The sequence below is a fragment of the Tachypleus tridentatus genome, chromosome 13, assembly GCF_004210375.1.
Source record: "Tachypleus tridentatus isolate NWPU-2018 chromosome 13, ASM421037v1, whole genome shotgun sequence".
In the NCBI taxonomy this organism is placed as follows: domain Eukaryota; kingdom Metazoa; phylum Arthropoda; class Merostomata; order Xiphosura; family Limulidae; genus Tachypleus; species Tachypleus tridentatus.
In genome coordinates this window covers 40800049-40827558 of record NC_134837.1, presented here as the reverse complement: position 1 = coordinate 40827558, position 27510 = coordinate 40800049, and the positions used below count along the sequence as shown (strand labels likewise).

At 33.2% G+C, this 27510-nt stretch overlaps 1 protein-coding gene across 1 annotated transcript in view; it reads left to right on the top strand.

The window, feature by feature from the left end:
* Positions 1–13428: 13428 nt before the first annotated feature.
* Positions 13429–27510, top strand: part of LOC143237384 (ras-related protein Rap-2a-like) — a 45332-nt gene continuing 31250 nt past the window's right edge. The window contains exon 1 of the mRNA XM_076476584.1: positions 13429–13714. Coding sequence (XP_076332699.1) covers positions 13573–13714 — 142 coding nt within the window. The 5' untranslated portion in view covers positions 13429–13572. The remainder of the gene's footprint in view (positions 13715–27510) is intronic.

Genomic DNA, 27510 nt, shown 5'->3' with positions numbered 1-27510 from the left:
TCTTATCACAACAATACAAAGATGAAAATACTTCGGAAATACAATAAATAACAAGATAATGACCGAGTAAACACATACGACATATTGTAATTACAATATAATTATTAATACGTCTTGTTTTCCATTTTCTTTTCTCTTCAATAAAATGAGACCTCCTACCCAGTGGTATGTCTGCAGACTCACACCTCTAAAAACCGGGTTTTAATACCCGTGATGGGCAGAGAATAGATAGCCCACTGTGTAGCTTTGTGCTTAATTAGGAAAGCCAAATCTGCGGAATGAAAAAGCGTTTAATTACAGAAAGCTATCTACGAAAATGATTTTGGCTCCATCTACGAAAATGATTTTGGCTCCATTTTGGAATAACTAACTAACCAGGGTTTCGTAGATATCATTCCCCATCTTTGAATTTCACTAAAACAAAAACAAAATTTCAGTGTAAAACCTTTTTAAACAATAACTGAATATCTCAAAGCAGAGAGATTTTGAGTACAAGATCGGTGTCACCATCAAGTCTCACGGTTTTGTTTACTACTCATGCATATATATATATGAAACGGCGCCACTCTTGAACTCAACAAAACTTTGATCGAAAACCTTTATCAAGTATTTTATATGTGCATAAGAAAATGCATATAAAAATGCGACACATAGATTTCTATAGAAATATATATCTTTGATGTGCTCGCTTACAATGTCTAACTTTTCGTGAATTTAGTTTTACAACTTTATTTTTATGTAAGGAATTCGAAACAAGTCAGAAATAAAGCTATAAGTTATTACTTTGCAAAATCACCGAAAGGAATCAAAATATAGTAGCTAACGTTACCAGTTCCAAAATATAATTGTTACATGTATTCTTTAAGAAAAAAACAACACTAACAGCAGAAAGTTATTTTACTTTTATTGGATGAATGAAACTGTGGGGGGAGGGATCTTGGTTAAAGTTAACCTATCAGTGATGAATGTAAAAGTAAACAGAACCAAGAAGTTTTTTGGCTATAAAATGTGCAGGATAAGATCTGTAGTTTTTGTTTAATAAACTTTTTTTTTCTTCTTAAAGAATCAAAACGTGTGTTTTGAAAACCACCCGAACACTTATTCACAGGCCTGGCATGACCAAGTGGATAAGGCACTCGATTCGTAATGCGATGATCGCGGGTTCAAATCCCCGTCGCACCAAACATGCTCGCCCTTTCCGCCGTGGGGACGTTATGATGTGACAGTCAATTCCACTATTTGTTGGAAAAAGAGTAGCCCAAGAGGTAGCGGTGGGTGATGATGACTAACTGACTTCCCTAGTCGTACACTGCTAAATTAGGGACGGCTCGAGAAATTCAAACCAAACATTTATTCACACATCTGAGCTGAAACGCATTTAGTCGTTTGCTAAACATTTACCACAATTGTGCAATCTGTACGGTGTTCATCGCAGGGATCGCATCTCGAATTTTAACCACCAGTGGACACTAAAACAGTAACTTATAATAATTATTGTTGTTGTTTTGAATTAAGCACAAAGCCACGCAATGGGCGATTTGTGCTCTGCCCACCACGGGTATCGAAACCCGGTTTTTAGCGTTGTAAGTCCGCAGACATATCGCTGAGCCACTGGGGGGCGACATATAATAATTCTGAAAATAATGAATTTTATAACGAATTAAGTATTCACCCTATACTTGATAGATATGGAGATAGAATTAGAATTATTTTACCCCTAATTTTTACTAGATCGAATATCTGAAGAGTCAGAGCTTTGATAATGTTCCCCGGTGCCTCAGAGATAAGTTCGGTGTTGTTAACCCCAGTGATCATAGAACAAATAGTTTAATGTGTAGCTTTGTGCTTAACAACAGAGAAATAAAAATAAATAATTGATATTCAAGAATATTTGAAATTGTATTTTTTAAACAATTGTTTTTGCTTACAAAATCAAGTTAACACTATATATACGAAAGGCATGTAAATGTAAGCGTGGGAAAAAATTAAATAGAAGAAGACAAACAGTTTCACTGCCTCTGCGATGTCATTTTTGAGTTGCTTTTTCTGTCAGAAGAAACAGTTCATAACGAACGTCAACTCTGTTTAACAAATTCTGTATTATTTTAGAATTTTCTCCCTTGAAAGAAAGAATGTTTTTCGTACATTGTATGCCAATGTTGACTTCATGTTCGCTATTCATTTGCTTGGCACTAAAATTGTTTGTTTGTTTTTGAATTTCACGCAAAGCTACATAAGAGCTATCTGCACTAGCCGTCCCTAATTTAGCAGTGTAAGATTAAAGGGAAGGCAGCTAGTCATCACCACCCACCGCCAACTCTTGGGCTACTCTTTTATCAATAAATAGTGGGATTGACCGTTACATCATAACCTCACCACGGCTGAAAGGGCGAGCATGTTTGGTGCGACGGGGATTCGAGCCCTCGCCCGACGGATTACCAGTCGAACGCCTTAACACACTTGGCCATGCCGGGCCCTACTGTACTCTACTGGAAAACATTTTTTGGTGCTTTTACAAAGTATACGTGTGTCACAGAATAATTATTATAAATTTTAATATTAACTCCCTTTACATATATTTACTTATTAACCAAAGTTTTGGACGCTTTCGATTTAGATGATTCTTTATCTTTATAGGAATACACGTTTTTTTTATTTTCTCATTTTTTGCTCATAGATTGATTGCTTTGTTAACTCATTCATCCATTATGATTGAATATTGGATACACGCCATATTGCTTACTTAACATGTATCATTCCCTACATAGTGACGATAAGGAGAATAATGACCAGTGGCTTTGTGTGTGAAAACTTACATGAACAGAGTGAACAAAAATCATGAATAATGTTGTGTTCCATGTACTTACAAGCATACAGTAGCAACTGTTTTGTCATTATCATCAGTCGCTGTACAAACTTTTCACTTCGACATTTGTTGCTGCTTTTATGCACACACGACATTCGCCCTTCCCTGGTATTGCCACGTGTGGATTACTGGGGTTCGCTCATCGATTTTGGTTTTGAGCGTTCGTATGATTGGTTGGGAATTCTGTTTAATCTCCTACCCATTCATATATGTATATTATATCACTAAGTCATGGTTATAACGTGTTTTGCGGATTTAAGTACTTAGCTTTTGTCCTGAACAATATTTATGTTTTCTTTGCTTATAGCATGTTGAAGCATGAACTTCCAGGTTGCATACATTTCATACATGTTAATACTTTGTATAATTGCCTTCTGACGTTCTCTCGTCTTGAACAGCATAACACTGCAAATAAAGTAACTTACATAATTCCATGCTAAATTTATGCCGTAATAAAACGAGCTAATGCGTTTATCATATTTAATAAAAATTTATGTAGGATATTTGTGAATATTCTAGAAAAAACTTGATTTTCGGAGATAATTCAATCTGCAAAATGATCAGAAATAGTTCATTTCGGTGAAGACAATATAATAGCACAAGTTATTCAATTCAATACTAAATATTACACGTTTCAAAAAAATGCTGTGTTAATCTATTACTGATGACAGATAACATCAAAGTAATAATGCACATAAACCTCTAATCCTGAAAAATAAACATTCGTAAATTGAATAACTTAAGGTTATTATAAATACTCTCATTTTGTAAACTTACGCCCCACAACTGATATTGTTAGACATATATTATGCCACCTAAAAAGAGACACCAAACTTTTTTTTGTACTAGGAGAATATAAAAGTCGAAACTAGACCCTTCTTGAGAAACCGACACTTATCGAAATGATTTTATATTGAATATAATCAAATGTTCCAGAGGAGTTATATAGTTTCCTTTTTAAATACACTGCTGGCCAAAATATTAAGGCCAATGAACGTAAATAAAAAATTTGCATTTTGCGTTGTTAGACTCAACTACTTAACTTAGTAGAGCTTTCAAAGATGAAAATAAGAAAAGGGAAAATAAAAAAAAAACTATTTTAGCATTCAACAGGGAAAATGTGAACAATATGAAATTAGTCTAAATACTAGCTGGTCAAAAGTTTAAGACCATACTGAAACGAAGCGTTCATCGGTAAACATAACGAAATTTAGTCATTTGTGTTCAAGCATTGGCGTTGTCAACATCTTCCATTGACATCTCCTGTGTTACATTGGGTTAAAACATGGCAAAGGCTAAAAAGTTGACAGAGTTTGAATGTGGAAGAATTGTCGAGCTGCAAAAGCTAGGTCTCTCTCAACGTGTCATCATTGGTGAGATTGAGCATATTAAAACTACTGTTGAAAATTTCTTAAAATACCCTGAGGAATACGGAACGAGAATTTCAAGTGCTAGACCCAAGAAAATTTCGCCGGCGTTGAGCAGGAGGATTCGACAGGTTGTCCGGCAAGACATCGGCCGATCGTCGAACCAGATTAAAGCTCTTACGGACGCAGAATGCAGCTCAAGAACAATAAGACGGCATCTACGAGATAAAGGCATTAAAAACCGTAAACGTCTTCAAATGCCATGCCTCCTTCCACACCACGAAACAACTCGGTTAAACTTTGCTGAGAAGCACCAAACATGGGACGTAGAAAAGTGGAAAAGGTTTTTGTTCTCTGATGAGAAAAAATTTAACCTGGATGTTCCAGATGGTTTCCAACGTTATTGGCACGATAAGGATATCCCACCAGAGATATTTTCTACACGACACAGAGGAAGTTCCATCATGGTCTGGGGTGCTTTCTCCTTCCATGGAACAATGGAACTTCAGGTTATACAGGGGCGTCCGAGAGCAGCTGGTAACATTGGCATGTTGAAGAGAGCATCCTTATTGACTGAAGGCCCTCACTTGTGTAGAAATGACTGTATTTTCAACAAAACAACGCTGCAATCCACAATGCTCGCGGGACAGAGGACTTTTTCATGAATAATAACGTTATTCTTTTGGACCATCCAGCGTGTTTGCCCGAACTAAACCCCATTGAAAATGTTTGGGGTGAATGGCAAGGGAAGTGTATAGAAATGGACGTCAATTCCAAACAATGCATAATCTTGGTAAAGTCATCTTCACCACTTGGAATAGCATTTGAGCCAGTCTTCTGCAAACGTTAATATCGATCATGCATGCCAAAGCAAACGTTTGAAATTATTCGCAAAGACGGCTGTACAACTCACTACTGAGACCTCTTGTTGGGCATTTCCTACCCTGTTTAAGACTTCTTTTTAGTATCGTCTTAAACTTTTGACCAGCTAGTATTTAGGCTAATTTCATAGTGTCCACATTTTGCTATTAAATGCTATTTTTTTATTTTCCGTTTTCTTATTTGCATCTTTCGAAGTTCTACTCAAATAAGTGGTTGAGTTTGACAATGCAAAATGCATATTTTTTCTTTATGTTTATTGGTCTTAAGATTTTGGCCAGCAGTGTATATTATCAGCTTGTATTTATTTGAAAACAAAATAACAAAAGTACATTGGTGAAGATTACTGAAGATAAAAAAGTGATAAAGTCTGTCTTAGGTTATTTCAAATAAACTTATAATAAAGATATCTTATCTGATTTTATAGTAATTACTAGCTGGAGTATCCGTTCGTTGGACGGTTGAAATAAACACTCGTTTGTAAAAAAGGATAGAAAACTGTGCTCCTATTTTTTTGCTAAGTAAAGTAACTATTAAAAGTACAATAAAAATACATAGAGGAACCAGTACTGAAAAGAAAGGCAAACTGTTTCCAAGAATTCTATCATTATGAAATAGATGAAGGTCAAACCCCTATCGTGTCATTTAGTATCACTCTGTCACGTTTCGCTGATTTGGTAGTTTTTGCGAAATTATATATGAAATTAGATAGGAGTCTAATTTCTAATCTAAAGAACAGATACACACAGATACTGACATTCAAGTTACTAAAAAAGTTTGAAAATAATCTTACTTCGAATATAAAAAGTCCAAAAGTTGTAATGCTTACGTATAATTGGCGAAATTGTAAGATGGGGAATAGGGTGACAAAAGGATTTTATTGTACATTTAGTATCTATTGTGTACAAAATATTTTATCTGAAATAATATTATGTTTTATCAGTTTATTCATGAAAACTGATGACGTATATTGTGTTATGTCTGTCGTGTCTTAGCTGGCCTGGCGATCTCGCATATTTAGCGAAAGGCCTCTTTAGCACTGCATACAGCATATGCAATGTGATTGAAAAATAACATATTGCTTTTTACTATCACTTGGCGGATCTTAGAATATAAGTAGAAAGACTATATATCATAAAAGCGGTGGATTCTACATGTAAGATGACTGAGGTACTGGACAGGAATAATACAAATATGTATGCTGGAAATCAACAGTGGCAGATTTTTGCTTTAAAAATGATTGCCACTCACTTTTATTTGTTTCTATACCCATTAAACCTCAAAACAAGGCAAGAAACTATCGCTAAGATACCAAACCAAAAAGTGACCAACGCACCAAATTGTTCATCTTTCTTCATCTTGTTTCTGTCGAGGTAACTAATTTAAGTAACTTTAAATCTATATCCACTCTATATGTTTATGGACAGTGCAGGGTGCCATCTCTTAGTCGTAATAACTAGTATAAATTTAAGAAAATCATAATTGTAGTTTAAACAATGATACCCCTTGAAGTTAGTTTTTTAAATAAAAATATGGCACTCCTTTAATTAGCTTAATTACAGGGTAAAATCTGAATTGCCATTATATTACTTTATCATGTAGAACGTACAACCTGTGTCTTTAGGGAGCAAACCTACATATTATGTGTGAAGTGTGGGTGTAAGAAAAATGATACACATAATACTAAAACTTATTACACACATTCAGAAAATACACTAGCTTCCAGTAAGGGAGAAAAACGTTACAAAACAAGCAATAAAAACATTTTGTAAATTTCAAATCATGTAGGGATGGCCACGTTGAAAAGGACGTCAATAAGAATGATACAGCTATACATAGATCATCCCTATGTGCCTTTAATATTAACATTTTAATGTTACACTTAATACTTTCTTTCAGAGAATCTTCATTACACTTTGTACTTTCTTTCAGAGAATCTTCATTAAACTTTGTACTTTCTTTCAGAGAATCTTCATTAAACTTTAAACTTTCTTTCAGAGAATCTTCATTACACTTTATACTTTCTTTCAGTGAATCTTCATTACACTTTGTACTTTCTTTCAGACAATCTTCATTAAACTTTATACTTTCTTTCAGAGAATCTTCATTACACTTTATACTTTCTTTCAGAGAATCTTCATTACACTTTGTACTTTCTTTCAGATAATCTTTATTACACTTTATACTTTCTTTCAGATAATCTTCATTACACTTTGTACTTTCTTTCAGAGAATCTTCATTACACTTTGTACTTTCTTTCAGTGAATCTTCGTTACACTTTGTACTTTCTTTCAGATAATCCTCATTACACTTTGTACTTTCTTTCAGTGAATCTTCATTACACTTTGTACTTTCTTTCAGTGAATCTTCATTACACTTTGTACTTTCTTTCAGTGAATCTTCATTACACTTTGTACTTTCTTTCAGTGAATCTTCATTACACTTTATACTTTCTTTCAGAGAATCTTCATTACACTTTGTACTTTCTTTCAGTGAATCTTCATTACACTTTATACTTTCTTTCAGAGAATCTTCATTTTGCTGCTCAAATCATACAAAATATTCTCCAAATATTTTTTTCATCAACTCTTATTGCAGATAATAATTTCTTTCCAAAGATTTGTTTTCAGTCTAAATCTCTTCCAGTAAAACATTTACTTTTACTGTTGTTGATCCAGGCTTTCAGTCATGCATTCCATTAATTTTTTTCTTCCTTTTGTATCCATTTATTCAAAGTTCGGTTTAATTTCTTTAAGAAATCCTCAACTATCTTCTTCCACTTCCATAACTGAATCATTACAGTTAAATTCTTCTTATTTTTTTTAAACATCTTTCAGATATCTTGTTTTTAATGTTTTTAATCATACTATAAATATGTGAATTTACATATGGCTCAATACTATAAAATGCATAACAGAAAAAATTCAGATATACACTTTTAAGTTTAACATAATATCAACTAAATACATTTTCTTCAAAATGTGCACATAAAACACATTCCTCGTACAAACTAAACGTCCCCTAGTAGCACAGTCGCATGTTTGCGGATTTACATTACTAGAAACTGAGTTTTGATGCCCGTGGGGGGCAGAGCACAGGTATCCCGTTATATAACTTTGTACTTAATTAGAAACAAACAAAATAACTTAGCAAACTATGATATTTGTTTAACAAAGTGGGTTGTTATTATATTAAATAATAAACAAAAACAGAAGCGCAATGCTGAACTCCAAGTAACTTATCGCTTATTACAGAACAAAGTTATTTCGTATAAAGCGAATAACACAGCTGTGATTTAAATTTGAACCTAGATTATGCAGTAGTAGCGCTAAGGAATATTTTGTGTTTCGATCTGAGTCTAAATATAAATGTTTTTCCTCACTTTTAGAGCAACAGCACATATCAATTTGACTAGACTCAAAACATATAACATAAAATAACATGAAACGTAGTTCGAAACATTTCAGACACTGTAGAGATCATGGAAAGAATTAAAACCACTAAAATCTGAATATTAAAATATGTTTTTCATAATACATTTACCTGTGAAATAGAAGCCATTATATCCGTCAAAAGTAAGAAAGTTTATCGTTTTTGATTAAGTATATTTATGTCTAAAAATGTTTTGATCTTGTTTTCATGGATTTTTATTATACTGTAACTACACTTATATTTACACACACTTAAGAAGTAGAACTGGAAAGATTTAAGACTGAAATTAAACCTTTGCAAATTAGAGTGAAAAATAAAAAAAATTAGATTCGCTGATAATGACTAAAATTTGCCACATCTATTGAATGGTTGTTTTTGAATTTCGCGCAAAGCTACACGAGGGCTATCTGCGCTAACCGTCCCTAATTTAACAGTGTAAGACTAGAGGGAAGGCAGCTAGTCATCACTATCCACTGCCAAGTCTTGGGCTACTTTTTTACCAAGAAATAGTGGGATTGATCGTCACATTATAACATCCACACGGCTGAAAGGGCGAGCATCTTTCGCGCGACGCAAAGGCGAACCCGCGACCCTCAGATTAAGAGTCGCATGCTTTAACCCATGTGGCCATGCTGAGTCCGCTTTATTGAATCTAAATATACGTTGTAAATATGTTTCTGAAGTATTCAGAATACTCGAATATGTTATATAGAATACAAAGGATGAAAAATTAAGAATTGAAGTAAAAATAATTGTGGTTTATAAAACAAGTACAAAGGAATAGAGTGGACTGGATAAAGGGAGAAAAAAGGAATATTATTTTAAATGCTTGAACGAAAAATTCTCAAGAAGTTTGTGATAAGAAAGGAGAAAATAATTATTATTACAAGTCACAAAAATAAAGAAGAAATCAAAGATACAATAGAAATACCAGAGGTCTTGTTATAATAAACAAATTTGTTCGAAATAACTCCAGGATACAAAGACATCAAATAGAAAATGTGCATGGAGGAGCTGTAATGGGAATGAAAAATATGAAACATGAGGAAAGAGAGAGATTTTACAAAACACCTATTATTTGGGGAAAGATATGACAGAGTTTCAAAATATATTTCAGATAACGAGAATCAGTATTTTAAGAGAACTGTTAACTTAAAAGAAAGTAATAAGAAAGGGAATGAAACACGATTGTTAATAAAATTATTAACAGTTACTCCAAAATATAAGTCTAATAAAATTGGCTTGTTTGAATGTAATCACGAAAAGAGATACACGTGTTCTCTCCACCACTGGTTTTGTAAACCGGTTTCTGGTGTTATAAGCCTGTAAACATACCACTGTATTACTGAGGAGAGTTAGCGATGCTTGTAAGTATTTCAACGTAAAGAGGTCTCTTTATAACTGATTTTTTTTTTTACAAATCTACATACAACCTTAGGTCATTATCTAAATTTATTTTAGTAATCATTCGAAAGATTAAATGTTCCAGTAAATCTTGCAAGTAGGTTATATCGTTTGGCTACCAATAAAGAAACGAGAGTCCATAGATTACTACAACTAAAACATTTGTTTAATTCAGTGTCACTATCTAGAATGTATTATACTACAAAGTTTGGAAATTAATAGAAATTGCTTTAAAAACATTTAGAAAGAGAGATTATTAAGCCTAAAGAGAAAATTATATCGTTTAAAGCGACTCGCTGTTCAAATATACATATTAATATTTTATATCTCAAACACGATTAAGTTAATACCATTATTTGGTCGACGAGAGAACCTAAACCTTTTTATACATAATTCAATGAACATTAAACAGTGAGGTGTTTTTTAAGGAAAGTATTTTCTGTTGTTTAAGTAGAGATTGTTTTTTACATAATAAAGATAATTTGTATTTATTTAATTGACGTTCTCGAAATGTAATATTCCTTTTAGAATGTATACATCGCGATGACTTTTAGGTTGGTAGAACAGCTGGTTTAAGACGAGAATGAATTTACATAAATTCGATGTAAGATTACCTGAAAAAGTCCAGTATGTGCTTACAAACATTTTAATGAATGTATTTTGAGCACATTTAAAATTTTGACAGAAAAAACGTAACACTATCTGTTATATTTTTTGGGCATGTAATATAAAACATGAATATTATATTCTAAAATGTGTTTCGGACATTTGTGGAGCCACTTTAAATAGATATATAGTTAAAATATAACACTAGTTGAGCAAGCATAACTTAACTTATGCTTGTTTGTTTTCTTGAATTTCACGCAAAGCTACTCGAGGGCTATCTGCGCTAGCTAACCCTAATTTAGCAGTGTAAGACTAGAGGGAAGGCAACTAGTCATCACCACCCAGCGCCAACTCTTGGGCTACTATTTTACCAACACATAGTGGGATTGACCGCACATTATAACACCTCCACGGCTGAAAGAGCGAGCACGTTTGGTGCGACAGGGATTCGAACCCGCGATCCTCAGATTACGAGTCGAACGCCTTAACCCACCTGGCCATACCGGGCCTCTTAACTTATGCAAATGTAAAAAAAACAACTAAAATTACAGAAATAATAGAACGAAGTAAATAAAGGTATATTTTGTATTAAACTGTCAAAGATTTAGAAAATAATATCACTTTTCTTTAACAACAGAAGAAAGTATAATTAAGATTTAATTGAATTAAAAATGGCAAAAATAATAGAAATTAAATGGAAGCGTAAGATATTTTTAAGCATATTTTAATGTATTTAGTTTAAATGAAAATTGTATCTGAATGTAAAATTATATCTTAAAATCATCTTTAAAAATCACTAAAGCGGTAGAAAATAGTTTGTTTGTTATGAATTTTTCGCAAAGCTACACGAGGGATATCTGCACTAGCCGTCCCTAATTTAGCAATGTAAGACTAGAGGGAAGGCAGCAAATCATGAACACCCACCGCCAACTCTTGGGCTACTCTTTTACCAACGAATAATGGAATTGACCGCAACTTTATCACGCCCCACGGTTGAAAAGGCGAACGTGTTTGGTGCGAATTGTCAAGCGTCTTATTTTCAAACTTAATTTCACTAGATGAGTAATTCGAGGGTCATGGGTTCGAATGCTCGTCCTCTCATAGTTTGAATTATGAGTATAATTTTGGTGAGAATAATCGTAATAGTGTAATGAAAGAAATTTATCTTGCTATTATAGTTGATCTCGAGCCATCCATGTAATGTGCTGTTACTGGTGGCAGGGTTGTACCTACAGAAATATTGAATACACTGTAAAGATGTTACAATTTCATTGTATAGGCTACACTTGGAGAACTGTATCCTGTCTTCGACTTGTTTGTCTTAAGAAGGCGACTGAATTACTTAAAATGTTTCCAAAAGGTGTCATGAGATACTTGGTTAGGATTTTTAATATTCTTTCCTCTTGAAAATAAAATGGTTAGAAATGATATTAATGAGGTATTGAAGACTATTGATGCTACAGATATAGGTGATGGAAGACAGTTTTTATTTTTTCTAACTGGGTGTTTGGCCTTTGGAATATGTTGTTTCAGATGTAGTGAATGTAGTTAAGTTAAGATAAATATTTGAGTGGTAAGGGTGGATTTGAGTGTTTTGTTTCTATATGAAAGTTTCATATAGTAGGTGGGGTGTTCTAGATGAAACAATACATGTTTTGAAATTATTTGCCATATATATACTGTAATAAGAATTATAATAACAGAAACGAAACTTTCTCAAAAATATTAAACTTTATCACAAAACATGACATTTGGTTGAAATAATGACATCTACTTCAAAGGTAACTCCCCCCGCTAGTACAACAGTAAGTCTAAGGATTTACAACGCTAAAATCAGGGGTTCGATTCCCCTTGGTGGGCTCAGCAGATAGCCCAATGTGACTTTGCTATAAAAACACACACAAACTCAAATGTAAACGTCTTATATATTCAGATTACAAGTCATTGCAATTATTTTCATAATCTCCACACTGCCTAAAGTTTTTGAAATATTACAAGTAAAAGAAAAAAACACAAAAAGAAATTTTCAAAACATACATTCAAATCTCATAAACATTGTGTTATTTTTTATTTCGTATGCTTTGATATTAGCCAAAGTAACATAAATGCTATTCTAAGAATGAAAGAAAATGTTTGTACTTTATACACAAATCGGTAAACAAAATATTCATTAACACTATTTTTGCATGATTTGGGTTTAGGCTTTTATCATAAAAGAAAAACATTTGTGTTTTCAACACAGATGGAGGCACAAAATATTAATTAAGGCTATTTTTCAAGGTGTCGGATTATGCTTCTGTGGCAACTGTGTGCGTTATACGGCATACATTTATTTAATAACAAAGTGTAAGTTACATAACGTCAGACTTATATGTTTACTATTTAATATAATAATAATAATATTTCATAAAAAATAACATGAAATACAATAATTATTCTCTAACTTTTTATTTATACATCAATCGTAGAGCTAATAAATGAATAAAATGTAGAGAAAATACGACAAGTGTGTGTGTGTTTTCTTATAGCAAAGCCACATCGGGCTATCTGCTGAGTCCACCGAAATACGACAAGTAATATTTCGAGTGATACAGTAGCGAGTCCATCACACGCAATGTAAAATTCAGAAATAATTGTGCGATGGGGACCCAAACTACTTCCTATGACACGTCATGTCTTAACTTACCTGTGTTCACGTCCGTCGTGCGCGCAGCTCTTGTCATTCGCCACATTTAGATCACAGCATCAAGCCGCAGTCGTCCACATCCAAGTAAGTCTCTTGCGCCCCAGCACCGATTCATAAACCTTCCGCAAGCTCTTAGACTAACTGTCTCTTTAGACGGTGTGAGCCAGGTTATAAGAGGCGAAGTCTGATCTGCTATATACATCATATAAAGCTTTATTGTGTCGTACTATTGACAAATGATCTCGAGAGACAAACAGCAAAGCTAAATATTTTTTTTCTCATGTGATAGTATGGGCTGAAAGGTGGGGGGTTTCCAGCACGTGTGTCGTGCCATGCGCGGGAACAAACTGGTGGTCCTTGGGGCAGGGGGGGTAGGGAAGACTTCCCTGGTGGTCCAGTATCTGGAAGGATTTTTTTCCTCCTGCTATAAACCCACAGTAGAGGACTGCTACAGACACACCATTCAGATGCCAGGTAAAACCTACTTTTGTCTTATATCGTATAATGATATTTATCCTTTTAATTCATAGCAGCATGTATATATATAAATATATGAGCACAGAGTTAAAAAAAACTTGACATTAATGCGTTTGCATGACTTTTAGCTATTAAAACATTTATTTCTTTAAAAATTAGATAATATTTCTGACATACCTAAAACATTAAGCTGTGGAAACTGTACTCAGATCGTAAGAAATGGAGATTTAATTTCACAACGTAAACTTTATATTTTATTTTTAGCCTATATGAAGCTCATAGCAACTTTGATTCTGGTTCTAAACGATATATTTCTTAATTAAAGAGTTAATTATCTGTTATGTGAATATGTACTACAACAAGCAAAATGATTTACTTGAACCACAGTATTCACAGAAATGTGTATATATTTATGTATGAACAAACTTATAACTTATTGTGGTACTACATAATATAAGAAGTAAACTTTCGCATTTACCTTTATATCCTGCTCAAACATTTGACTGCTCTATGTTCAAAATTATGCTAATATTTCAATTTGATTTGTCTTCAGAACATCGCTTCTACGTTTATTAAAACTTGATTATTTTTAGACAGTTGTTTAATAAAAAGTTTAATAACATTGACCTTTCCTTCTGTATTTCTTTCTTTTTTTAGAAACAGTTACAGAGAGAAAAAAATATTTATTTTTGAATCTATTTTTATTAGCGTCGTTCTCTGATGTTAGGTTTATTCCTATCCATAATGATGACCTTTGTTGTTAATTAACGTTTACAGTGTTTACTTAAGAGATAATCATGGTTCGTGTAAACTTTAAGTAAGGTTGGGTTCAAATGCATCATTGATGAGTTTCGATATTTTAGAGTAATTACAATTAGGTTAGGTCGTTTCTCTGAAGGAATAATGCATAGGTTGAATAAGTTATATTAAAACGATTTTGGATCTTCACCATGCCGTTACAATCTGGTCTCCACGTCATGTCGTACTCTACTTGACAAGTTTTCATCTTCACGATAACCTTGAAGCGTAGATTATGTGCAAAAACGCTTCAGCATAGAGCTTCCATGTCCAAAGCTCTCTATTTTTCCTTACAGTCTTTGGATAGTCCATCTACTGTACATGGACAGTGGCTTCCTAGCATCTATTTAAACAGTGTAATCACACAGTAATATATTGGCCTACGTCCGACGAGTTGACGTGTATGTCATCGTACGGAATAGCATTAAATCTATTTTATTATCCAGCTGGTTGAGGTATGTATTTATTGAACTGATTTGTTTCGGAAGCAGTTTATGTACACGTGACTTGTTCTGTAATTCCACACAAAAATTATTCTTGATTATATTGTTTATTGTTGATTAAGGCACGTGTGTGACTTTTGATCTTCATGTTTTGGGGTTCTTGTCTGTTACAAGACACCATAATTTGTTTACTAACAGCTGAGATCAAAATAGACTTCTAATGCATTCAATTCCTTCAAAACTTATCATCAGCTGTGTGTTTCATGTGACTTGTTTATTTCCATGTTTAAAATCCTTTTCTTACAACGTATGTAACACTCTGCAGGTTCAGTTTTACCAGTGATGATGTTCATAACGTAAGGTTAGGTTCATTTACAACAATTATGAGAATCGTTTCTTTATTGAATTCACAGCAATGTTTAGTTCTGCCTAATGAATACTCTGCCTAAAGAACCTATCAAAGAAGGTTTAGCTCTGCCTAATGAATACTCTGCCTAAACATCCTATCAAAGAAGATTTAGCTCTACCTTATAAATACTCTGCCTAAACAACCTATCAAAGGAGGTTTAGCTCTGCCTAATGAATACTCTGCCTAAACAACCTATCAAAGGAGGTTTAGCTTATTTGTATCAAAACGAGGACAGTTTCTGCACTTAAGTTGCAGTAAGTTTAGATCCATTTGCACCGATGTTGCAAATCATTTCTGTAATTTAATAAGGATTAGGTTAAGTTCAGTTGAATCAATGATAGCATTTTCTTAAAACAGAATTAGAAATATATTTCAGTTATACAATGGTTATAATTTGCAAACACATTTATATATTTGCCTACAAGTGAATGATCAATTTATTGCTATAGCTTTTTTTCCTTTGATAATACAGCATTACCCTGATCATCCGTAAACTACCCAGATATCTTGTACTTGATACTAAAGTTCTGGGTTCCTAACTCTGTGCTAACCTAGTGTGTTTTAAAAATTAAATGTATTTTATTAAGGCACAGTAAAACACATTTGAGTTGCAGATGTGGTATGAGTATTGAAACACGTTTTCAGTGTTAGCAGGTTCATTAACTGTTGCCTGAGGGATTACGAATATTTTAGATTTTTGAATTGTGAATTTTCCTCCTTATAAGTCTCGCATTGTGTGAGAATAAATAAAACTGAACACTTCTACACAAACTACGCGATGGTTGTGTACACCAGTCGTCCTAAATTTTGAAGTGACGTACTATACGGAAGAAAATTACTAACAACTCGTGGGATACTTTTTTTTTATCAGCGAATAATAGGATTAACTAACATATTATATCTAATGTTCTTCAGACTGAAAGTCTGGGCATGTTTGATGACAAGTTTCGAGCCCGCAACTCGCAGAATGCAATTCGAGCTCTCTAATCACCGTTCGCATCAAGTAAGAATGTACTTTTTTATGTGCATATTATAGCGATTGAAATACAGTTTAGATCGTACACTATGAAATCCTTAAACCAAAATTAAGCGAATTTGAACATTTGTATAAAATAACCGGAATTTTAAGATCTAATCTTTATAAAATAAACCAATATTTCACATTTTTCATTAGAGTATTTTATTGCAAAAGCAGAACTTTGGTAAATTAATAATTGTAGTTATTTTTTCCAGTTAATATCATCAATATAGTGATTTTAGAAAGGAAAATTAGGCTAATTCACAAAGGTAAGATATTTGTGATATACAAAACCTACAAGTGTTCAGAAAGGATATAAAATAAAGCTTCTTAATATCTAGTAGTATTTGTAAAAATGTGCTTACAATATAATTACTCTCAAGGCGTAATCGGAGGGTCGCGGGTTCAAATCCCCGTCATCCCAAACATGCTCACCTTTTCAGCCGTGGGGGCGTTATAGTGTAACGGTCAATCCCACTATTCGTTGGTAAAAGAGTAGCCCAAAAGTTGGCGGTGGGTGGTGATGACTAGCTTTCTTCCCTCTAGTCTTATACTGCTAAATTAGGGACGGCTAGCGCACATAGCCCTTGTGTAGCTTTGCGCGAAATTCCAAAACCAACAAACAATGTAAGTATCCACTAATTAAAATATAAATATGACGGGATAGAGTAACAAACGTATAATATTTTCATTTTCTCCTAAAGTCGATCGTACTGAGATGATCATGTTTTGCTATCATCTGTGAAGAAGTGAAAATTCTCTATGCCAGTTTCTTTGCATAAGTTTAGGGTTCCACCTCTTTCTTCCTAATGAAGCCCCAAAATGTTGTATTCATTAAAAGTTTTCCCAAATTAAGATTACCTAGATACTTTTACTCAGGGTCATTTCATTTTAACCTTAAGTTTCATTGTAAAATTGGTTTATTAATATATTCGTGATATATAAGAGACAACACCCATTTAATAGAAAGGACAATAAATGTAATTTTCAACTATTTTTATGACATTAATTGGCTGCAGACTGGCCAATCAGGTCTAAGTCTGTCAATCACTGATTGATCTAAAACAATGAAAGTAATTACAATTACAAGAACAAAAAATCGTGTTGTTTTTTTTCTATACCTCCTTTTCTGTAGGTTTCTGTTTTGGTTGCGCGCCCTATCTCTTTGATCATTTGAACAAGAACGACATCGTAAGTACATCCACAACTTTTTTACTTCGTAACCGTGCACTTGCAACCAAATCTAAGGTAATGATGACTTTTAAACACTCTTCCAATACGCAATGACTAGTTTAACACCAAAAACAGAACTTATGTAGATAAGTTACTTTGACTTCATCAAAATCTTGATTCAAACTACAGCTACATTTGCCAAACCTACGGTACTCAGAAATAGAAATGAAAATGAAGCAAGGTAATGTATTGTAAATTTAACTTTTATAATACTTCGAAACTTCTACGTATTTTACTGTATAACTTTAGTTCACCCTCCTTACTCAGACCGTATTCTCTCTTTCTCCTTGATAACAAACGAAGCCTTTGAGGAAAAAAAACATTTCTGAAATGTTGTCGTTACTAACTTGTAGAAATAAAGGAGAAAACCCAAATATGTTTTAGTTCCATCTCCTTGTTAGGAAAAAAAATTAGGAAATGCTTTGATCTCTACAAGATATATATTTCTTAAAAACACAATCTATGAAACGTTAGATCTTCTGGGGTTCCCAGAAGCAAGTGGGAAACAGAAGCAACGAATAGAAAATATGTGAGATAAAACGAAACAAAAAATTCTTAAAATTTACAGAACTGTATACATATATTTTTAGTTGCAGAGATTTCTTTTTTAAACCAAGAAGTGCATTTCAGAAGAATAACATAAATTATCAAAACATGGGATTTATGGGAGACACGAAACATTGAAGTAAAGCAACTTTATTTGAAGGAAATACTTATTGTAATAATTTATCTTTATCTGGTATAGATAAAATTAAACGGAGTTGTTTTATATTTGGTTATATTTGTGGTTTGTGTAAAATATAGCAAAGAAAAAATAGTCCTACCGCCTTAATCTTTATATGTAATCGATCAACTTTCAATACCTTTCTTATAGTTTGGATTGCTTCTTTGTAATTAAGAACAAAGCTAAACAGTGGGATATCTGTTCTCTGCCCACCACGGTTAGGGACACTTGGTTTCTAGAGTGTGAGTTCGCAGACGTTCCGCTGTGCCACTCGGGGGCATTTGTTACTGACACAACTCTTCAAAAGAATATCCACTTTATGTTAGCAAATAGCGTAATGTGAACGTGAAGTAATTAGATTAATATAAATAAAGACGTAAAATGTAATTAATTTTCAAAGTCACTAGTTTGTTTAAAGGTCTTGTGTTTAACTTAAAATTTAAATGTGTACCTTTTTCTCAGATATTATTTCTATATCTAGTCTGGAAACGATTTACCATTATTGATACAGACTACGCTAATGTATCAGATAAAAGCATAGACTATATTATTTACCAGCAAGTGGCTTTGTCCGAATGCCTGACAGCGCAGGTTTTTCCTTTTTTTTATTTAAATGTAGGGTTTTCAATATCTTCATTAAGGAGTAAGAGTTTGTGACACGACTATAGAAGCAAGGTCTAAAAATAAAACTGAAATAAGCATATGGACAGCGTTAGAATCTCATGTTTTTCATTTTTTTCTCTGCGAATATCGACACAGTTAAAACTTCCGAAGAAACACGGTAAAGCTTTTAGAATTTTCCTTTTAAAGTTATTACACTAGTTTCAGCCTATAAATAACCTATTAAATGTCACTATACACCTATCGCCTTGGGAAGGTTGGGAAAACCTCTGGAACTAAGCATAAGAGGCAAAATATTAATTACGTTACAACACCCACGGATTAAAAAAATCGTGTTGAATGAAGTAGTTTACGGTTTCTACTCTTATACATTGCACATATTAAGGTTTTTCGTAACATCTGTCGACCGAGGTTGTCCAGCTCAACATTCTTAAAACCTTTTTTACAAAACTAGATGTTCTGGTTGTTACTTACGAATATGTTATTTTTTTTACACAATGGATTAAGCTGGATTCGTTCCTTTCTTTTTTTCTGTATTTTATGATGAAGTGGACTGTACTTAGTGTCTAAATACAAACATGCTAGTTGCCTTTGTTCCTCATGAAATCAGATTTGACTTGTAAAAACCTCTAGCGTTTTATCCTTTTTGAAAAAATTAACCTCATAATCACTATTTTCACGATCTCCTAGAAATTAACTCGAGTCACGTGTTAATCTTATATTGAAATGTGTAACTGCCCTCTGGTGGCTTATTGGTAACTTTAGAGGTTTATAATGCGAATATTTAGAGAAAGCATACTTGATGGCAACCACTGTTACATAGAAGCGTTGCCAAGGGGGAGTGGTCCTCTGAAAAATCTAGGCATATTAATTACACATTATTTTTCTGTTTTTATACATACATATGATACTCGTTTTGTATCATTTAAAACAATATATATGCAAAAACGGCTCGTTTGGGTTGAGAAAATATTTTATGTAGAAGAGCGAACAACGTTTCGACCTTCTTCGGTCATCGTCCTGACGCTCTTCTACTTAAAATATTTTCTCAACCCAAACGAGCCGTTTTTGCATATATATTTCTCTACAAGTGGGTTTTCTCGACATCACTGATCATTTAAAACAATATAAAACTTCTATAAACGCTATTTAAATTTGGTTTCATTTGTTTTAATTACCATTTTATTAAAAATTTAGGTCAATTTTAGTTGTTTTTTTTATTTATTGCACCCTTTTAAAATTTTCTGCTCCCATGAGTGGAGAGCTTGGCTATCAATGTAACTGAAGAGTGTAAGACCAATGAAACATACTAACATTTGTACCTTTTTTGTTCGAGGGAACGGGGGATATTTAACTTTACTCTTGGAGTTTTAATGTTTCTTGTATGAGAAAGTTATTCCTCTTTGAAGCTAATCCCTTGGGATTGCTGCTTCTCAGCAAAGGAAGAGGTACAATCCACTCCTTTGTTTATGTTTCGTTCGAGATGCTTTCATCTTTATTCATGAACTAATTCACTCGGCTTGTTCGTAGAATTCAGTAAAACTTAACCAGCGAAAATGGCAGAATCATTCTCATTGGACGGTACTGAGGTACACTTCAGCTGATGAATGCAACAAAGACAAGGGTTTCTTGCACACTCACATGGTTGTATGAAACCGATCAAAAATTGGAGCCATGCATTTAAAATAATACAAGTAACTGTCTATGGTTTTATCAAAACGTCACCAATAATATTCGCTAATGTGAAAAAAAAACGCAATACCACCAGAAAAGGTCTGAGTGAGATGTGATGAAAGTTTTCTTTCAAAGTGAGCTATCAAACCTTTTGTTTTTTTGTCACCTGCGTCTTTTGGCGAACTACTCACATAAGTTACATTCCTATCAACAAAATTGTAATCTTCAAATACATCCATTCATTACTTAGCTTTTCTCAAGCTATCTTCTGATCCTTACTTAAGATATGAAAAAAGTAAACGATACTGAGAGAACCAAAAACATTACGAATACAAAAGTTGTCTCACTAAATATTTTTCAGAAATATGTATTATACATCGTACTTTGATCTCAGACTACATCTAATATATTTTTCTTTCATAACGTACATATATATATATTTAAATATTGTACGGTATACTTATTTTCTTGTTATGAGTGTTTGCAGTATTTTATTGATCGTAAAGACGTTACAACTAGCGTTGAGAAAATTTTGGCTTTCAGATCTACCTTTCAAAACTTTAATTTTTGAAACATTTTAGCGGTCTTTAAAATCATAATCTTTACTGCTTTAAATCATCACATTAACATTCCAAGATTAAAGAAGCACTCTTTCTTTGATGTATTTATGTATCCTGTTTCTTTGTTTTTGTTGCTGTTTTAATTTTGTTTCAACTGTCGTGAAGTTGGCAATTTTATACCAGTATTGTTTCAGCTATCATGTAGTATAGAGGTTTCATACTACTAGTACCGTTCCAACTAATGTGTAGTAAGTAACCTTATACCAGTATTCTTTCAACTATCATATAGTATACAGGTTTCATCTTACGATTGCTCCAACTATTGTGTATATAGACGTTTAACACTACTGTTGTTCGAGCTCTTATAGTAACCAACCTTGTAAAAGACATCATATGTTAGTCGTGTCCTGGTAATTTTCGTCCAATAACGTTAAGTTTTCTAGTGTATGGTATTGTAACACTGCAGAAAAAAGTGTTTGCTAAATAACGAACTAAGAAGTTTGTTTCGTTTTTCGAATTTTGTGCAGAGCTGCACGAGGGCTATCTGCGCTATCCGTCCCTAATTTAGCAGTGTAAGACTAGAGGGAAGGCAGCTAGTTATCACCACCCGCTGCCAACTCTTGGGCTACTCTTTTACCAACGAATAGTGGGATTGATCGTTACATTATAACACCCCCACGGCTGAAAGGGCGAGCATGTTTGATGCGACAGGGATTCGAACCCGCGACCCTTAGATTACGAGTCGAACACCTTAACCCACCTGGCCATCCTGGGCCCAAAATGGTTCCCCTGCTGGAACCAAGAAGATATGTTGTCAACGAACATAAAGCTTTATCCACTTGATTCATTACCATGGTTTCTGTGCTTCACTTAACTGATTCTAGACATCTACATCTTCCTGCTAACAAGCCAAGTTTTCTTGGAGATAATCAGGTGACTATCATTTCTTGATACTCATCTGACGTTTGGATCTGGAGAATCTCTTTCTAATTTTGGTTTTAATTTACCTACTAAAAAGTCGAGAACATTTCCATACTCATCAAAGCTTAATTAATATTTATTTTCAATTCACATTCTAAAAGTATCTTTGCTCAGAGAAATTGGAATATTTCTTTAAATAAGTCACAGTTGAAAATATTATTATTATTTAATTAGATTTAGTTATTTATAATAGTATTTAAATGATCACAAATATCATTGATTTTTGAAACAAAATTGGCCTAGGAAATACTCGAACTATGTGATATGATACAACAACAATGTTCTAATTTTTCAGTCACAAAATATCACATTTTTTGATAAAAAAATTAGTGGTTATTTCACTCTTATTGAAGTAAGTTATTTGTAATGGCAAGTTAAAAATTTGATTAATAAAGCAAAATACACAACAAATCAACTTATCACATGGTGTTTGTTATTTTGTACTTCCATTCTTAATGCTCTCTTAAAAATTCTTCCCGATCTCAAATTGCATTGCACACGTGCAGGGTATTTCAGTGAATAACTGAGTACCTTCGAACCCGTTTTTAGAAAAAATTAAATTTTTATTGCTGTTGTTGTTTCCCTGATAATATAACTTAGAATATGATACTCAAGAAACTTACAAATCTATCTAAAGAATTGATGTTGATCGTTGCTAAGAAATAGAAGCAAAACAAATATTAACCAAAGTAAATAACCTAGTATTCAGTTGAAAATGAAGTCCTGTTAAAATATCGCGTGAAACAAATGAAGCAGTTAATCAATCAATGGTTTTTTTTTTCCAATAAATGTTTTAAAATAAGTTATTGATTACAATAAATATGTTAATTGTTGTAAGTCCTTAACTAAGTGTTTCTGAACCAAATATATATATACATACAGACATACAGACATATATATATATATAATTGAATGGTGGAATTTATATTATGTCAAGGTTATCAGAAGGTTATTTTGATCGTGAATTAAATGCTCAAATTATTTAGGAATGTGATATAAGTATATATGACGTTATCTTCAATTAATAAAATCCTTATAACAAAAGCTGCACTTAATACTTAATTTGTAATTGTGGTTAAATTCTGAATATAATCAAGCAGAATCTCTAATTTAATATTATAATTAGTAACATAGCATATACACTGCTGGCCAAAATTTTAAGGCCAATGAACATAAAGAAAAAATATGCATTTTGCGTTGTTAGACTCAACCACTTATTTGAGTAGAGCTTTGAAAGATGAAAATAAAAAAAAGGGAAAATAAAAAACTATTTTAGCATTTAACATGAAAAATATGAACACTATGAAATTAGCCGAAATACTAGCTGGTCAAAAGTTTAAGACCATACTGAAACGAAGGGTTAATCGGTAAACACGTAAAGAAATTTAGTCATTTGTGTTCAAGCATTAGCATTGTCAACATCTCTCACTGACATCTCCTGTGTTACATTGGGTAAAAACATGACAAAGGCTAAAAAGTTGACAGAGTTTAAACATGGCAGAATTGTCGAGCTGCAAAAACAAGGTCTCTCTCAACGTGCCATCGTTGATGAGATTGGGCGTAGTAAAACTGCTGTTGCAAATTTCTTAAAAAACCCTGAGAGATACAGAACGAGAATTTCAAGTGGCCGACCCAAGAAAATTTCGCCGGCGTTGAGCAGGAGGATTCGACGGGTTGTCCGACAAGACACCAGCCGATCGTCGAACCAGATTAAGGTCCTTACGGACGCAAAATGCAGCTCAAGAACAATTAAGACGGCATGTACGAGAGAAAGGCTTAAAAAAACCGTAAACGTCTTTAAAAGTCACGCTTCCTTTCACACCACAAAATAGCTCGGTTAAACTTTCCTGAAAAACACCAAATATGAGACGTAAAAAAGTGGAAGTAGATTTTGTTCTCTGATGAGAAAAAAGTTAACCTGGATGGTCCAGATGGCTTCCAACGTTACTGGAACGATAAGGATATCCCACCGAAGACATTTTCTACACGACACATTGGAGGAGGTTCCATCATGGTCTGGGGTGCTTTCTCCTTCCATGGAACAATGGAGCTTCAGGTTATATAGAGGCGTCCAAGAGCAGCTGGTAACATTGGCATGTTGGAGAGAGCATTGTTATTGACTGAAGGCCCTCGCTTGTGTGGAAATGTCTGCATCTTTTAGCAGGACAACCTTCCAATCCACAATGCCCGCAAGACAAAGGACTTTTTCATAGCGAATAACGTTATTCTTTTGAACTATCCAGCATGTTCACCCGAACTGAACCCCATTGAAAATGTTTGGAATGAATGGCAAGGGAAGTGTATAGAAATGGACGTCAATTCCAAATAATGCATAATCTTGGTAAAGTCATCTTCACCACTTGGAATAGCATTCGAGCCAGTCTTCTGCAAACGTTAATATCGATCATGCATGTCAAAGCAAACGTTTGAAATTATTCGCAAAGACGGCTGTGCAACTCACTACTGAGACCTCTTGTTAGGCATTTCCTACCCTGTTTAGGACTTCTTTTCAGTATGGTCTTAAACTTTTGAGCAGCTAGTATTTAGGCTAATTTCATAGTATTTACATTTTGCTATTAAATGCTAAAGAAGTTTTTTTTACTTTTTTCCCTTTTCTTATTTTCATCTTTTGAAGCTCTACTCAAGTAAGTGGTTGAGTCTGACAACGCAAAATGCTTATTTTTCCTTTATGTTCGTTGGCCTTAAGATTTTGGTCAGCAGTGTACATAGCGTAGACAATTTAAATAAAAGTGAAACAAAAATTGATTAGAATAATAAAAATGGTATTGGTTCACCAATTAAATCTAGTGTCTCTGCCAGTAATATTTTGAGACGTAACGTCATGAAGTTCGGCAAAGTTACAAGATAATATCTTAACTTAATAATTCATGTAACAATGTGTTTCTGATGCTGTTGTCTCTTATTTAGATAGTCGTTATCCTCTCTATAGAGCTATATCGTTAACTCTATGGTTATACTGGGTTTTCAAAATGACAATCCATTTTGGCAATTATAAAGTATCCAGAGAGGAGAAATAATACAAAAACTGAAGTGGATATTACTGTCTCACAAAATTCAGTGCTCATTATCCTGAATTACGTGAGTCAGAGTTTTATTATACGGATAAGAACCTAATGAAGCTTATCGATAGGACTTACGAAAAAGAAAATCTACAAAAGAATCTTAAATATCGTGTAAAGATATAGGTACTGGTTGCTTAGATACACAGTGGTATTAGTGATTTATTTTGAATGTAGATATGTTTTGCTTTTTTTCTTTGTAAGAACAAGAGGTAATGTTGAAAGTAATTAGTTGTTATAATTCTTTTTGTTTTGATGAGAATATTGTGTCTTAAAACAAGATGGAAAACAAATCATTTTTGTTATTTTAGTTTAATGATCCATTATGCTATTAATTATACGTATTCTTAGTTATGGATCACAGTTTGTAACAACCTTATTTATTTGTCTTTTTTATCTCTTTGCCTATCTATACAAATACAAACTCCGTTTGACATACCTACTGTTGTATTACACCAACTAATATAAAATCTTAGAATAATGATGTGTGAGTAAAAAATCACAGTATTCACCAATCTCACTTGTTTCTATTATTTTTCAAAGAATTTGAAGGGATTTTTTTACAAACTCTTGCTATCTAAAACCATTAAGGAACACAAACTTTAAAACTAAACCAGTGCATGCTTACAGTATCAGTAATCTTCAAATTTACTTTCTATGATGTAAAACACATTAAGATTGTTTGTCTACAAGGAGAAAATCTGTAAAGAATCTTTTAAAAGTAACGTTTTCGTGCTGTTATCAGTCATAGTGTGATGTTTGACTATACCAGCTTTTCTGAAGAAAATTGTGATTCGCCAGCCTTCACTCATGGTATGATGGTTTACCACACTGGTTCCTCTAGCAACGCTCATGATTTGCCAGCCTGTACTCATGGTACGATGTTTCACCATACTGGTTCCTCTAACAACGCTCATGATTCGCTAGCTTTCATGGTTTCAAATTTATTTGCAACGTTTTTAAAAAAGCTACATAGCAGGTGAACAATGTAACGATCTTCAGAATAAAACGGTGATATTAAACGTTGTACTAAATATATAACATTTAAGTTATAATGTATGGCTGTATATTCATTTGTATAGTTGTCAGTTTGTCTAAATTAAGTTACCTGCTCTTATTTAAAAAAAATGTTCTGTGCGTATAATATGAGTCATAGAAAATGTTTCATATCTATGGATTATAAAAACAAATGCGCTTCTTCTGTTTTTTCAGTTTACAAATCCATCCTATAGTACACTTTTGTATGTTTGCTCAATAGATTAGTAATTTTTTAGCAATCCAATAATATTTTTAACTTGTCATGTTTTCAAAACAAATGCAAATGAATCAGACAGAGATTAGAGAACTTTATCTTAGCAAGTTAGGATTTTCTGGCAATCTATCATAATTATACTTTAGATAATCAGTTTCTTATTTATCTAAGCTGTATGCCATACACCCACAATCTTGTCTTATTTCTGACCGAATACCAAGGATTTATTGTTCACATGCAACTCAAAGGGGAAGATTTTCTAATCAGTAACAGTAGTCTTTCTTTGTATATAAGAGATGCTTATTTATAGCTTTCTTATTGGGAAATATTTTTTCCTATCTATACACACAATCCAACTCTCTCATCAATGGCGATCTACGAGCAACAGGGGACTGCGCCAGTTCATCATTAACCAGGTAAGGCTTAGCTCAGTTGAAAAAAACAACAACACCAAATAACCCAAGGAAGTAAAGGAAAGTCAATCTCCCCTTTTTTTAACCGAAATAACAGCTAGATGCAGACAAGACATTCTCGTACATTATCAAGGCATTTCTTGTCATTTATTACAGGAATATAGTTGAAGGAAATATTCACAATGTGAAAACTTTCTGCGTTAAAAAAACACATGAAACAATTGCAGTGATACTTTTATATCAGTCACCAAACGTATTGCAATATCTTGGTCACAATATTTTTAAAGAACCAAATAAATAATGTGTTGATGAAGACTAGTTAGAGAAACAGTTGAAGAAATTTGTTAACAATTAAAGATTTTAGCTGTTTTTTCTATTTTCATTCCTGTAAAAAAAAAAAACAACAGATTTCTTAACATCTTAGTAAAGTGATCCAAAGTAATTAAAGCGTCACAAAAAAAAAAAACGTGGCTTGGCATGGCCAGGTGGTTAAGGCGCTCGACTCGTAATCTGAGGGTCGCTGGTTCGAATTCCTGTCACACCAAACTTGCTCACCCTTTCAGCCGTGGGGGCGTTATAATGTAACA